General features: G+C 33.7%; 1 protein-coding gene across 2 annotated transcripts in view; it reads left to right on the forward strand.

The window, feature by feature from the left end:
* AGPS (alkylglycerone phosphate synthase) overlaps window positions 1–13,583 on the forward strand; it is a 116,605-nt gene extending 103,022 nt beyond the window's left edge. Inside the window, exon 20 of one of the 2 annotated variants that reach the window (XM_012785878.2) lies at window positions 7,894–13,583. In XM_012785878.2, the coding sequence (XP_012641332.1) occupies window positions 7,894–8,015 (122 nt within the window). In that variant the 3' untranslated portion in view covers window positions 8,016–13,583. The remainder of the gene's footprint in view (window positions 1–7,893) is intronic. The other variant, XM_012785882.2, reaches the window with a different exon arrangement.

Genomic DNA, 13,583 nt, shown 5'->3' on the forward strand with positions numbered 1-13,583 from the left:
CTACACACCTATCAGAATGGCTAAAATAAAAAATAATGACAATATCAAATTCTGAGAAGGATGTGGAGAAACTGAATTACTCTTATATTGCTGGCCAGAGTGTAAAGTGGTACAGCCATTCTGGAAAATACTTTGGCAGTTTCTTAAAAAAATCAAACATGTAATTTCCACTCAACCTAACAAATGCACCCTGGAGCATTTGTACCACAGAAATGAAAACTTATGTTCACATAAAAACCTGTATATGAATATTCATAGCCGCTTTTTTCATAATAGCCCCAAACTAGTAACAGCACAGATGTCCTTCAGCTGGTGAATGGCTAAACAAACTGTGCTGTATACATTCTGTGGAATACTATGCAGCAATAAAAAGGAACAAACTATGGACTCTCCAGGGAATTATGTTGAGTGAATAAAAGCAAATCTCCAAAAGTTACATACTGTGTGATTCTATTTCTGTAACATTTTGAAATGATGGAATTATAAAAATAACAGATTAGTGGTTTTGTAGAGTTAGGGTTGGAGAGGGCATGACTATAAACAGGCAACACAGGGACCTTGTGGTGGTGGAACTGTTCTATATCTTGATTGTATCAATGTCAATTTCCTGTACTTTTTGATAGCCATCAGATCGAGTATAGGCTTTCCAACATTGAAACATTATCAGATTACCATAAGATAGCAGAAAATTTGTTTTGCCCCGTTAATTCTTTTAGTTTCTTTTTTGTGACTGGCCTTTTCTCACAAAACTTGTAAGTTGATTATTATATTTTTCAACTGAAGCAATGTTGCAAATAGTTAGATCCTAAGAACAGACTATAAAAGCCAATTTAACCTATAATTTAGGTGAACATTAAACTATTTCAGCTATATCATAGGTTTAAACAGATTTGAGAGCTGACAAAAAGTCTGTAGCAAGAATGTACTGATCCCTTCCTACCTGTGCAACTACAGGTGCCAAGTCCAAGACAAAAGGTTCAAGGACAGCATTGTGTTTGCTGTCTTACCATGTGTTACACCTGTAGTAGCTTCTAGCCTCAGCTCTATCACCAGGAGAGTATAGGTGGCTTGGATAATACTGCTTCTCTCTGGACCTCTAAAGAGTACTTTTTCTTCCCAGTAATTTTATGTCTAAGACTCTTACAAGTAAGATGTTTGTTAGTCTGAGAATGCTGGTACTACATTATTATATTATTACAAAATACTTAACTTTTTATGCTAAGGTTCATATATTTAGCAAACAGTTAATCTCAATAGATGTTTCCTAGTGTAAAATCTTTTAAAAGTGACTTGAGGTAAAATTTATTTCCAATTTTCTTTAGCTGTGCTGTCTAATGCAGAAGCTACTAGTCTACATGTGACTATTTAAATTTAAATTAATTAAAATTAAATAAAATTTAAAATTCGTTTTCATAGTTGCACTAACCACATTTCAAGTGGTCTATATCCATATTGGCTAGTGGCTACTTTATTAAACAGTGCAGATATAGAATATTTCCACCATCACAGAATGTTATATTGGTCAGTGCTGTGAAGCATTATTTTGTACAAGTTAAGCATCCTAATCCAAAACCCAGAGTTCTTCTAAATGTGAAACTTTGTGAGCACCAATGTGATGCCATAAGTGGACATTTCCACATATGACCTCATGTAACAGGTCACAGTCAAAAAACAGCCAAAAGTTTGTTTCATGCATATAATTATTTAAAATATTGTATAAAATTACCTTCAAGCTATGTGAATAAGGTATATATGAAACATAAATGAACTTCATGTTTAGACTTGGGTCCCATCCCCAAGATATCTTATTATGTATATGCAAATATTCCAAAATCCAAAAAAATCCTATATCTGAAACACTTCTGGTCCCAAGCATTTCAGATAAGGGATACTCAACCTGTATGTATTTTCACCCATTGAGTAGAAAAATGACCTCCAAAATAGGACCTAAAACTTTTCTTCAGTGGACTTTAGATTCAAATCATTAGGTATTAACTTTTAAAATAAAGTATTAATAGCATTTGTCATTAATGGTTGATGTTCTTACAGTGTAACTTCTGTCTACTACTTTTCCCAGAATTTCTCTCAATTTAGTTGGTAACCTGAAATTTAGAGCAAGGTCACCTTGCAAATGGCAGTAAGCCATTTGCTGTTAATCCAGTTGGTTGTAGCAGTGAATGTATGTCGCCTTTATGGAAATGTTTGGGCTCCTAAGAGATAGACACTTGGAAGCATACAGACAACAGGGTTTCTCATTTTTAGCACTATTAACTCTTTTGGCCCGGTAATTCTTTGTTGTGGGTGACTGTCCTGTGTGTTATAGAATGTTTAGCTGCATCCCTGTCTTCTACCCAGTTCATGACAACGAAAAATATCATGACAACGAAAAATATCTCTAGATATTGCTAAATGTCCCCTGGCTGGGGTTGGGGGAGCAATATCACCCCAGTTTAGAACCACTGTTACAGTCCAAAGAGTCCTAGAGATTTTGAAGGAAATGAACGTTTGAGTTTTCTGTCATGCTTTTCCTGTCTTACCTACTGTAGAATAGCTTGATATCCAAGAAATAATATCAGAATATAGGGAATGCAAGGCAAATACGACCAACAGAAATTAAGAAAACTGAAATTGCTTTTCCTAGATATTTGAATCCCTGCCTCTTATCTAAAATGGCTTATGGATAATTATAGTTCAATAGTAACTTTTTATTTTGATTAACATTTTTTGAATTCTTACTGTGTGGCATGTACTGTTATGCAGTAGGACTTCAAAGAGGAATAAAACATGGGCCTAGTCTTCAAGAAGTGTATGAAGATTTCTATACTTTTCTACCTTTATCTCACGTTATTTGACGTGTTCACTTCACTGTTGTATGAGTATTGATTGCTACTGTAGTTTAAATTCCAAGTATGTCAAGACATTTTTTGTGGACATACTGTAGAATTAGCACTTGATTGTGGTTCTGAAGACAGGTTGAATCTAGCTTTCGTGATCTGTTATCCTAATAATTCAAACTTTTTTCTGTTTCATGGTCTCTAAAGACCCATTCAAGGGTCTATAAGCACTTAGAGCTATTATATAAGCTGTACAGATGAAATCTTAACGTGAGGAAAACTGATATTTTAAATACTGACAATAAGAAAAATCTTATGATAATAGTATATTTAAATTGCTTTATTAAAGTGTGTGGTATCCATGTATTTATCATCATGATATCAGAATTTTCATTAGTAGAAAATAAGCCAGATGACTTAACAAAGAAATGAAATATGACTTTTAGTATCCACTGAGCATTAAATTTATCCTTTATGGAATCTTGTTTAGTCATAGTCCTATCTTATACTTCCCTTAGCACATTAACTGCCATGGGAGTTGTATAAACTCGCACTAGTTTTGAGCCTGGGGCATCGTGAAACATGTAACTCACATGTCTCTTCACCTTGAGAGCTGTGAGTACTATTTTTCAATTTGTATATAACTCACACACAGAAAAAATAAAAAATAACAAAGTTTTCATTAAATTAGAAAGGATCATTTTCTTTTCGAAGTTTTTATTCTATTTTCCTAATAAAACACCATGGCCCCAAGAAAAAAAATTTTTTTCTAGTGTGGTAGTTAATGTGTTAAAGGCTGGTTGTTAGCATCCCTAAGTTGGAGGTCTTTTGGCTAACATTCACCATATACCTCCACCAAAACCAACTAAACATACAAAAATGTGCTTTGTAGACAAGCAAATAGACAACTAAATCCTCTTTGCAGGTTGAAACCCTCCTCTGAAAAAACATTCTTATAGGCAGATCACCATGTAACTCAAAGAGTAGAAATTTTCCATTGTTTTTCTCTGTTCTCATCAGTACCTAAGAAGTCCCAGGGTGCCAGAACCTCATCTGGGAAGAGGTTGGGTACCCCTCCAGCCCGAGTTGCTTACATAATCTACCTGTAGTTTGATTAGATTAATTAAACATTGAAGTATACAGTCAGTCCTCAGGTTACTCATATAAGCAGCCAAGTGTAGATTTTCTTTTGTAAATCTGACCTACAAAACAGTGCTAAAGAGGTATCTAGAATGCTCAAACTAGAACTTACAAAATATAGATGTTATAATAATGGTTAGGTGCTTTTTGCTCTGGCTAAATTCTACTTCTCAGCTTTAGCTTCAATGATCTAAATGTATGACCCATTTCATAATTTTTTCTTTTTGATAAGTCTATAATCTTTTTGACCTTATAATCCATGATTCATAAAGTTAAAATTTATCTAGCCAAAGAGACTTCTGTGACTAGCAGACCCCAGATTTATCTCTTTGGTGTTGGGACTATTTAGTAGTTTCTGCTAAGTCTTCAGTCCCTTACACCACAAAGAGTACTTCCAGATAATTTTTGGTGGCTAGACCTGCCACCACATTTTCCATACATAGTATCACCCCACCCTCTACTCCCTGTATACATGTATGTTCTTTCTTTCATGCTGTTGATCATACCACAAAATGCATTCTTTCTTGGATCTGTTAGCATCCAAAGGGAGAATGTTGAGCCTATGATTTCAAAGACTATCCCTGAAAGTTTCCATTTTCTTTGTTCCAAAAGTAAATTTTTAAAAATGTGCATTGTGGAAGAACACAAAAAACTTTTTTTTTCCAATCTTGTATATGCATTATTAGAAATTAAATTGTAGAAAAAGTGAACTCCATTTTTAATTTAGGCAGAACAAGAATCCCCCCTTCCTCAATTACTTTTTTATAATGTTCAGTATTTGGTCCATCTTTTTTGTATCTTGTAAAATACATCTAGACTCTTAAATACCTAGCTTAAGTACTTAAGACATATATTTAGGATAATAGTGAATTGTGGAATATAGGATCCCTATCTTGTTTTCAAAGATGGTGAACTTGCCTTTTTGTATCTGTAGTGTTGACTCTCAGGCTAGGTTTATAATTCTAGAGAATCAAGTCAAAAGGATGTAGTTGGGTTAGTAGCTATGAATACCCTGTATCAGATTATTCAGGTCCAGAAAGAAGAATAAGCTTCATGTGGTATGAATGTGCACATATGCCTTTTCAGTGGGTAACTATCATATACAAGGTAAATTGAAATAATCTTAGGCCAAAAAATAGTCTTATTTGCTATCTTTATTCATTGTCTACTTCCTTAATATGGCATTCTACATAAAGGACAGAGTGTATCATTTCTTCCCTTTTTGAAAATGAGCTCTACAGATGTTTAAAGAGCTGTTATATAGTTGTGTACTCATGTGTGTTACAAGTGTACAGATCAGTATAGTTAGCTAATTTTTGAATGCCTACTAGTACAAATAAGGATTGTACAAAAGGTATTATTGTTGTTTTTTAGCTCTGGAATACAAATCTTCTACTTTGAAATGTGTTCCTTCTCCAGGATTAAGGCCTGTAGTGTTTTGTCGTTTTAATTTATGGATGCACGTCAGGCAGCCCACAGAAGGTTCTCCTAAACCTCAAGAAGACTATTTCCAATAATTTTCTTGCTGTTAAGGCACATTGAACATTTTAACTTAGAGCATTTTCTATTTGTACAGTTATCCTGCAATGTAATTGACTTAAATTGTTAAGGAAAACCAAACATTTCTATCACTTAATCACATAAGCCAAGATTTCTAACTGTAGTTCAAATTCTGTTATCAATGGCAGAAGCTCACAGACCTCTTCCACCAAAGAGTTAAATTCTTTCATCAAATATGTTTATGAGGGGCCACCGCTTTGTTGGCTGTACTGCCTTTTTTTTTTTTTTTACTTTCTAGTTCACTAATCAAATGTATGTTAGATTGATTATTGTAAAAGTATAAACCATAGAAAATTTGACAAGATAGATGTGTAAATTATCCTTCTGACAGAACTAATGATGCACTCCAAGCACCTTCTGTTTTCCAGCCTTGGTGAGCGACTTCATTAAATATGCAATGGCTCTTGGGTGGCTTCTCAGAGGATGGTTCAGTTCTTTGTGGAATTGCATTATACTAGAGGTGTAAAACCAGGCAGACAAGCTAGCTGTTGGGCATCCTGCTGAGGTTCTAATGTGCTCCATCTTGTTGGAGCAGTTGTTTGCAGTCTTTTCAGGACAATTACATCCATAACCACAGGACACATTCAGTGAAACTATATTACAGATAACAGTGGAGACTGGCATTGGCTGCTTTTCACCCCTTGAGCTGCCTAAGTGTGGGTAGCTTATAGTGATATAGTAACGCCACTTTTACCACTCACAGAATAGTTGCTTTTTTTTTTTTTTTAGTCTTACATAGCAAATCTGGAAATAACTGATTTTTAACTTTTTTTAAATGCTTAAAATGACAGAGTATTAGAGGTGAAGAGACTTATAGATGCTAATATATTTGCAGTTGAGAAAACTGAGGCTGAAGCATAGTTGTGGGTTGTCCCTTAGGGAGACAATAGAAAGTCCTGGTAGAACATCTTTTAGGTAGCCAAGATTGCATGAATAGGAATTTTTACTGTGTAGCTTTTGGTTTTAGAGCTGTGTTAAACAAAATTTTTCATTTTAAGATTTTTTTCCTGCTGAACCTCATTCCCCCTCCCACCTTAACACCAGCAATGCTTTCTTATTTCAAAAAGCCAAGCAAAAATATCTTACTTCCTGAGGGTATAATGCAGTTTATTATTTTGATGACAATATGATGGTTTCCTGGAGACCTGGACACAAAAGATGGTTTGAGTTGAGCTTAAAATGGTATTTAAGATTTCTAAAAGGCAGATGCTATGATGTATCACTATAGCCTGATAAATGAGAGTGCATTTTAGAATGACAGGCCGAATACTTTTAATGAAAGAAGGTTTCCCATTTCAGTTGGCCAATTAAATCACTGTTGATGACTTTGGATCATTAATGAACATTTGTGGAAAATGACCATTTGAATTCAATTATTATAATAATGTGTTTTTTGGAGAAGTACTAACCACAAATAACCCTAACTATAAATTGAAAGATTTATCCATTTTGCCACAGATAAGTCAGCATATTGCTTTGCTTTTTAATGCCAAAACAAATTGACATTTCACAATTCTTTTACAGGTTAAGTACATATTCTTTCTTACAAAAGTTCTACTTAGAAAAAGTTATGTTTTTCATTGAGTACCTTTTAAAACATATTTTATACTGCTAACCATTATGTTACTTCATTATTCTCAGACAAATTAGCAAGACCTAGAAATAAAGAAGGGGAACTTTATACAGTATGTGAAAGCAAAAGATTAAGTTTAAGATGGATTAGGTATGTGATTTATTTAGTGCCTTTAAAAAACCCTCAAATCTCAAAAAGCAATCGGAGGAAAATGGCCATTATTTGAGAACATGCAAATTTATTTAAAACTGTAAAAAGAATGTAAATGGAAAACTTTATAAGCAGATTTTTTTCTTAAGCCTATGAAAGGTTCAGTTTTTTTTAAGCTTTTTGTGCTTCTTAAAATATTTTCAAGATATACTATCATTTTCATTAAGTATACACAACAAATTCATCTTGATATGCTATTCTTTAGTTAAACTTCATTTTCTCTGAAACTTTGGTGTATTTTGATGGTTAAGACAGGGGTGGGTTCTTTTGAAATGCATGTTTTTCTCATCTTGTTATTTGTAAAATGGGCTGTAATCTCACTCCAAGCTTCCTTCAATCTCCATTTCATAGTTTACAGAGAAAGGAGACACCGCGGAGCACAGACTTCCCCTGGGAATACATTGGGCTTAATGAGCTTGATAGTCTGGTGGGCTCAATAAATCAAATAAAGCAAAACATTTCTCATTTTTGAATAAAAGCATTTATCACACAGTGTTTGTTCACTCATGGTCACAAGATTGATTGGTTCCCAGCATCATAGTGTATATTGAAGCATTTTTGATTTTGTTTTTCCAGTGGGCAAGTTACGGAAGCAATGGCTAAAGGAAAGTATCTCTGATGTCGGCTTTGGGATGCTGAAGTCTGTCAAGGAATATGTGGACCCCAATAACATCTTTGGAAACAGAAACCTTTTATAAATCCATTAGTATCGTTTAAAAAAAATGTCACTTTTTAAAAAAAGTGTTCAACTATGGTTATACCAGTAATCAAATATATCATGGACTATATTTTGGCTACATTTGTTTATTGATTTAAAATAAGTTTGTTTTCATTGTGTAGTTTGTTTTGTTTCTACATCTATGGATTGACAGATGGTATTCCTAAATCTCTCTCATTGTAGGTGCATCAGTTTACAGCCAACTGATTGTCATTTCAAATTTTAGTCAAGCAGCTCCAGGCTGCCAGTTATTTCAGAGGAAGATGCTGCCAGCTGTTTTGTATTGATGCTTCCTCCTGGGGAACAAAGGCAGATTTTGGTGTCATCTATTGCTCATCTAGCTTCTTTTTAAAAGAATATTTCTGGGAAGCAGGTATCTAGGGAAGGGGATTCCCCTGAGGAATGATACATGTGTATGTTTATTAAGAGCATATTCTAGTGTGAGTAGGCCATTAGGGGAATATATTCATGAAAGGATATAGGCAGCCTGTTATTTAGAATGCTTTCAGTTTGGTAAGGTGCTTGGCCTACATTTTTCTTTGAAATTACTATACAGGTATAAAACCTTAAATCAGCAGTATACAAAGTATTCTGTTAGGGGACATGTTTTTCTCTATGTGTCTGTTTCTTCTGAGATATGAGTTGTATTTTTATTACTGAGATAACCTATTGTTATAACCTAGTTCATTTATAATATGTTTTGTAAGAAAAGCTGACTTATCACTCATTGTAAGTGAAGAACAGGTTTACCATGAAATGAATGCCTTTATTCAACTTAGAGTCCTAATGTTTCTGATTTCACATTCTTGTTGCTGAGATGCAGAAGAAGAAGCTACAACAGGAGCAGAAGAAAGACTTCTTACACATAATGTCTCCAGTTGAAAGAATTGTTTGGCTAAGAAAACAGTCATTGTTTAGCTATTGAAGTTGAAAGCCTAAACAGTTTCAATGACAAAAATCTTTTTTAAAAAAATTAACTCAAACAGCATGTAAATTTTCATATAAAAGTAAAGTGTCAATTTAGTTTTTAAATAATGATTTAATGCCTTTTTTGAATTACTGGTTTAACCTAAATTTAAAACAAAATTAATGTATTATTGCATATACCATAATCAAAAGTTTGAAGTATTCTCTTTCTTAAATGAGAACATTAATCACATTAGCAAGCATTTTTACATTCAAACCTGGATATTAAAATAAGTGAAATGATTACTTTGAATCACTGTCTGTCAGGGTTCATGATTCACATTTTGAGATGGATTCTTTTCTTAATACCTAACTTTTGATAGTTTTTTAAAATTAATATTTGATCAGCTAATGTAAGTCAAAATGCAGACGATCCTTTAAAAGGACACACTGTCTGTCTATGTAGCAACAGCTCTAAAGTATTTTTGGGCAGTTTGATACCTTTTATATCTGAAGTAGCCTTAACCAGAAAAATGAAAATTTAAAATTGACAAAAAGATATTTTTAAGACTTCAAAATGGTAAATAATTTTTAACTATTAAAATTGGCCTCAAACTAACTAATAAACTTAAATCTATAAGCAAATCAAAATTAATTAGTTTAACAACAAAACTAAATATTTATTTTTTAGAAGCTGCCTCTCTTCATTGGTGATTTATTTTTAATTATAAAATTTTCAGCAGATCTTTGCTTAAAGCCCTCGATATTTGAAATAGTTGGACACTTGGGAAGATTACCTCTAGAATTATAAAAATCTTAGCTTTATAAAATGCATCTATTCATCAAGGTAATTTCTCTAATTGGTGATCAATATATAAAATTTAATAAGCTATTAATGTCTCACTGGAAGGATACACATGTTTCTGAGTAATTTTTTTTTTTTTTAAATAAAACAGATTCATAAGCAGATTCATTCCTTTGCATGTGATTGTTATACCATTCTCTCCCAGGGAGTTCAGATTTCAGCCACCTTGGAAAATCTGTATTTGATATTAGGAAACTATAAATGTATCACCTAATATTATTGTGTTCACTATTCTACATGAATCTTCAGGAAATTAATGATTTATGTCATTTTGTTTTTCTTTTTCAATGTATGCAGAACTCCCCAACCTTGATTTTATAATGGTGACTACATTTTGTAGTTGGAATCATTTCTACAGGGATCATTTTGAAACATAAGAACATTCATCAGTAGTGTTTTGCCCTGATGTTGTAAATCAGAAAGCTTTCCCCCCACTTTCACACACCCACTTCTGGAGGTGCCTCAGTATAGACTTAGTGTCTGTGGAGGACTGAGTTCATGAATATGCACAGAAGCACTTAAACCATGCCTCTTATTTCTGAAGTATCTAAAAATGGCCTCGTTAAAGTTAAAGCCAGGAGATCATTATGTGAGGCTTCTTAACTCATTTTGAAATAAGTTTATTTAAAAATTTAAAAGCCCAAATGTAGTCCATTTGGTTTTCAGTAATGTGCAACACTGACTTCTTTTTCTTAAATTGGTCATATTTGTAATATTTTACTTAAGTTTGATGATGTCACATTTGGAATGGGTTTCAATGAGAATGGAAACTTGCTGCTACCGAGAAATGGCATTGAATACTAAAGACTCAATATGAACAGGCTTTATTGACCTTTAGGGAAACTGTTGCCTTAATGTTTGGTGCAATTTATAGTAGTGCATAAGTGAATTTAGTCTTATGATAAGTGACTTGAGCTTTTTTTAGTTTCGTAAGAATCGTAGAAGCCACATGTTTATTGTGCCCTTCGTTTTACACAGAGAAGATTGGATTCTTTTCTCTTCTGAAGAACTAGGAGTTTTCTTCCTAAAAGTGCTTACATATTATAATACTATTACTTAACAGTTATTTATGAAGCTAGAAGCCTTCTAGTATGCATAGTTGTGTATTTTGACAACAAAAGCTCAATTAAGGATGAGCTTCCATCAGTGTCTATATTATACCACATACAGATGGTTGCAAGGAAGCCTTTTTTCCCCAGAATATTCTGTTAGTAACTGCTAAGTCCTAGTTGCATTTTTGAAAATGCCTTTCTGCATGTTGGCCCCCAGCAATCTTCCTTTGTCATATTCTTTCTTAGCTACAACTTCTTAACTGTAGCTGATCAGAGATACTCTGTAGTCCCAAGCTGAATTGTGTTCCCATGGCTGTTCAAAATGGGGCTGGGTTTGGTTGAGCTTCTATTCCATATAAATGTCAGAAAATAGTTATTTACTACAGATTGATTTGCAAACTGCATGTGCTGGTGCTTGAGGCAGCCAAAATGGAATGCTGTAGAAAGCATATCTATATTTTAAGAAACACTGAGACAGGAATTAAGGATAGCTTTAATAACTCTTTGTTTACCACTTAATCTTTAGCAACTTTGTTTTTAATTAGGACTTAGGTCATGGTGGGAGAAAAGTAGAAAGTAACAAGTGCCAGTTTACGATTGAAGAATCCAGACTGTTTCACCTTTGGCTTTGAGTTATGGAAGCTTGACCTTGCTCTAGGCTTCACTTTCCCAAATGAGCCATATGTCAGTATATTCCCTCAATTCTTACTAATTTCAATGTCCTGGAAAGGAAACAATTTATACATTGATGCTAAAATCCAGAAAGTGTCAAAGGTTTTCTTAAATGGTTGAAATATAGTGTCTGATATAAGTTACTCAGCTTTCTGCTCCCTAAGCCAAACAGTATTTGTCTTCAATGTGAAATTTTACTGTAAAAACTACTTGTAATGTGAAGAGATTATAGAAACATATTGTTAATAAAATGGACCTGGGTCTAAGATTTATTTTTTTTTCTTTAAAGGGAGTGTGAAGCTATTTATTCTTCTGTTTGCATATGGGTTTTTCTTTCAACTTTAGTTTTTTGTCTTCATATTTCCACTGATCTGAAAACAAATTTTTTTCATAATTTTACTGATGTAGCATAATCAAGTGCAAACTATGACTAAATCTTTAGATTTATAGCTGAAGATATTGTTAGCTAGAGTTTATCAATCTCTAATTATTTTTAAAGTCAATGTTATATTCCTAGGAGGTGTGTAGTCTCCTGTGAACCTGAAGCATTCACTTTTGAACCTTGGAAGGTCCTCAAGGAACGCTCTTGTGCTCTTCTAACCACAGTTAATTCCTTAACAAACAAGAGTAAGGACCACTGATGTATTGAACACCCAAGCCGAAGAACCATCACAGAATTCAATAACTTTAGTTCTGTGAATATGAGAAAAAATTCCTTTTTGGTTCCCAAAGGAGATTGTATGTTTTTCCACAAGAAAGAAAAATCAAACATTAAGAACATTTTTTCAGAGACTCTGAATTCCAAATCTGAGAGTGAGAAAAAGAAAAAAAATGTTTTAGTGTGGATTTCTAAACAACATATATATTTTTAGGGTATCTTATTAGTTGGCAGTGCTTTTCATGAAAACCACAGGCATCCTATAAAACACATTTTTAACTCTTAAAGTATCTTGTTCACATATCCAAAAAGGACATGAAATGCTTGTACTGGTATACAGTTTTCAATAAGTAGTTATTTTTTTGAGCTACTTATACAATATCCCCAAAAGTTTACAGTGCCTTGTTGGGATTTTTTTTTTCCATGAAAAAGCCATTATTTAAAATTAGTGGGAGAGGATTCATCTTCAAAGAGAGAGGTCATTCAGTGGTTCAAGATTATTATTCCTCTTCAAGAACATGTCAGGACTTAAGTAGTTGTATGTAGAAACACTGATAATCCTTGCCACACTGTTGGTTTGGATTATCTATTCTAGCATATTTTACTAATTTTATGGTGGACCTGTACTCTGATATACATCTAATCAGTCAATGGGATTTGTATGTGCTTTCCATTCCTACATTTTCATTCCTGCTGCCCCAACCTAGTAGCCCTAAGATGTGGCTTGGTGAATGTGACACCAAGTCTTGAGACACTCACTACATGCTTTTGGATGTTTGCTCACACTGCTCCCTGAGGAGCAGAGCCAGTGAGGGAGGTTTCTATTTCTAATGTTGTGTGTCAGTCTTTTTTTGTGTGATGGTGCCTTCAGAATAATGAATATTTCTGTTCCTGGACAGTGATAAATCTTATGAGAAATATGTGTAGGTTATATAATTTCTGTCCTTTTTAGCTAAGCCTGTGAAATACTTTGGCTCTGATACAACTTGACTTGAATAATATCTTATCCTGAGTCTTCCTCCAAGGCAGTACATATTCCTGCCAGTACTGTAGTAATCTTTTGGGAACTACATGTGGGTAAGCACTCGTATGTAAGCCATTATACTGCTGTAACTAATGCATACAAACAGTTCTTCTCTTTACATTTATAGTCTAAAAGTGGATATGTAGTGAGAAGGAAAATTCCTGAGAGATTCCAGCATAGCTTTGTCAATTCAGACTGAGCCATACTGTTTCCCACAAGGGCTCAACACATAGCCTATCTACCGCGCTTTCAGTGTATGTTCAGATTCTCCTTTTATTGGTTTTCCTAGACTGTATTGTTCTATAAGCAAATGCCCATGTGTGATTTTTATGATGTGCTGGGGAAAAATAAAACAATACCACAACCACTAA

This window comes from Microcebus murinus, chromosome 8 (genome assembly GCF_040939455.1).
Source record: "Microcebus murinus isolate Inina chromosome 8, M.murinus_Inina_mat1.0, whole genome shotgun sequence".
Classification (NCBI taxonomy): domain Eukaryota; kingdom Metazoa; phylum Chordata; class Mammalia; order Primates; family Cheirogaleidae; genus Microcebus; species Microcebus murinus.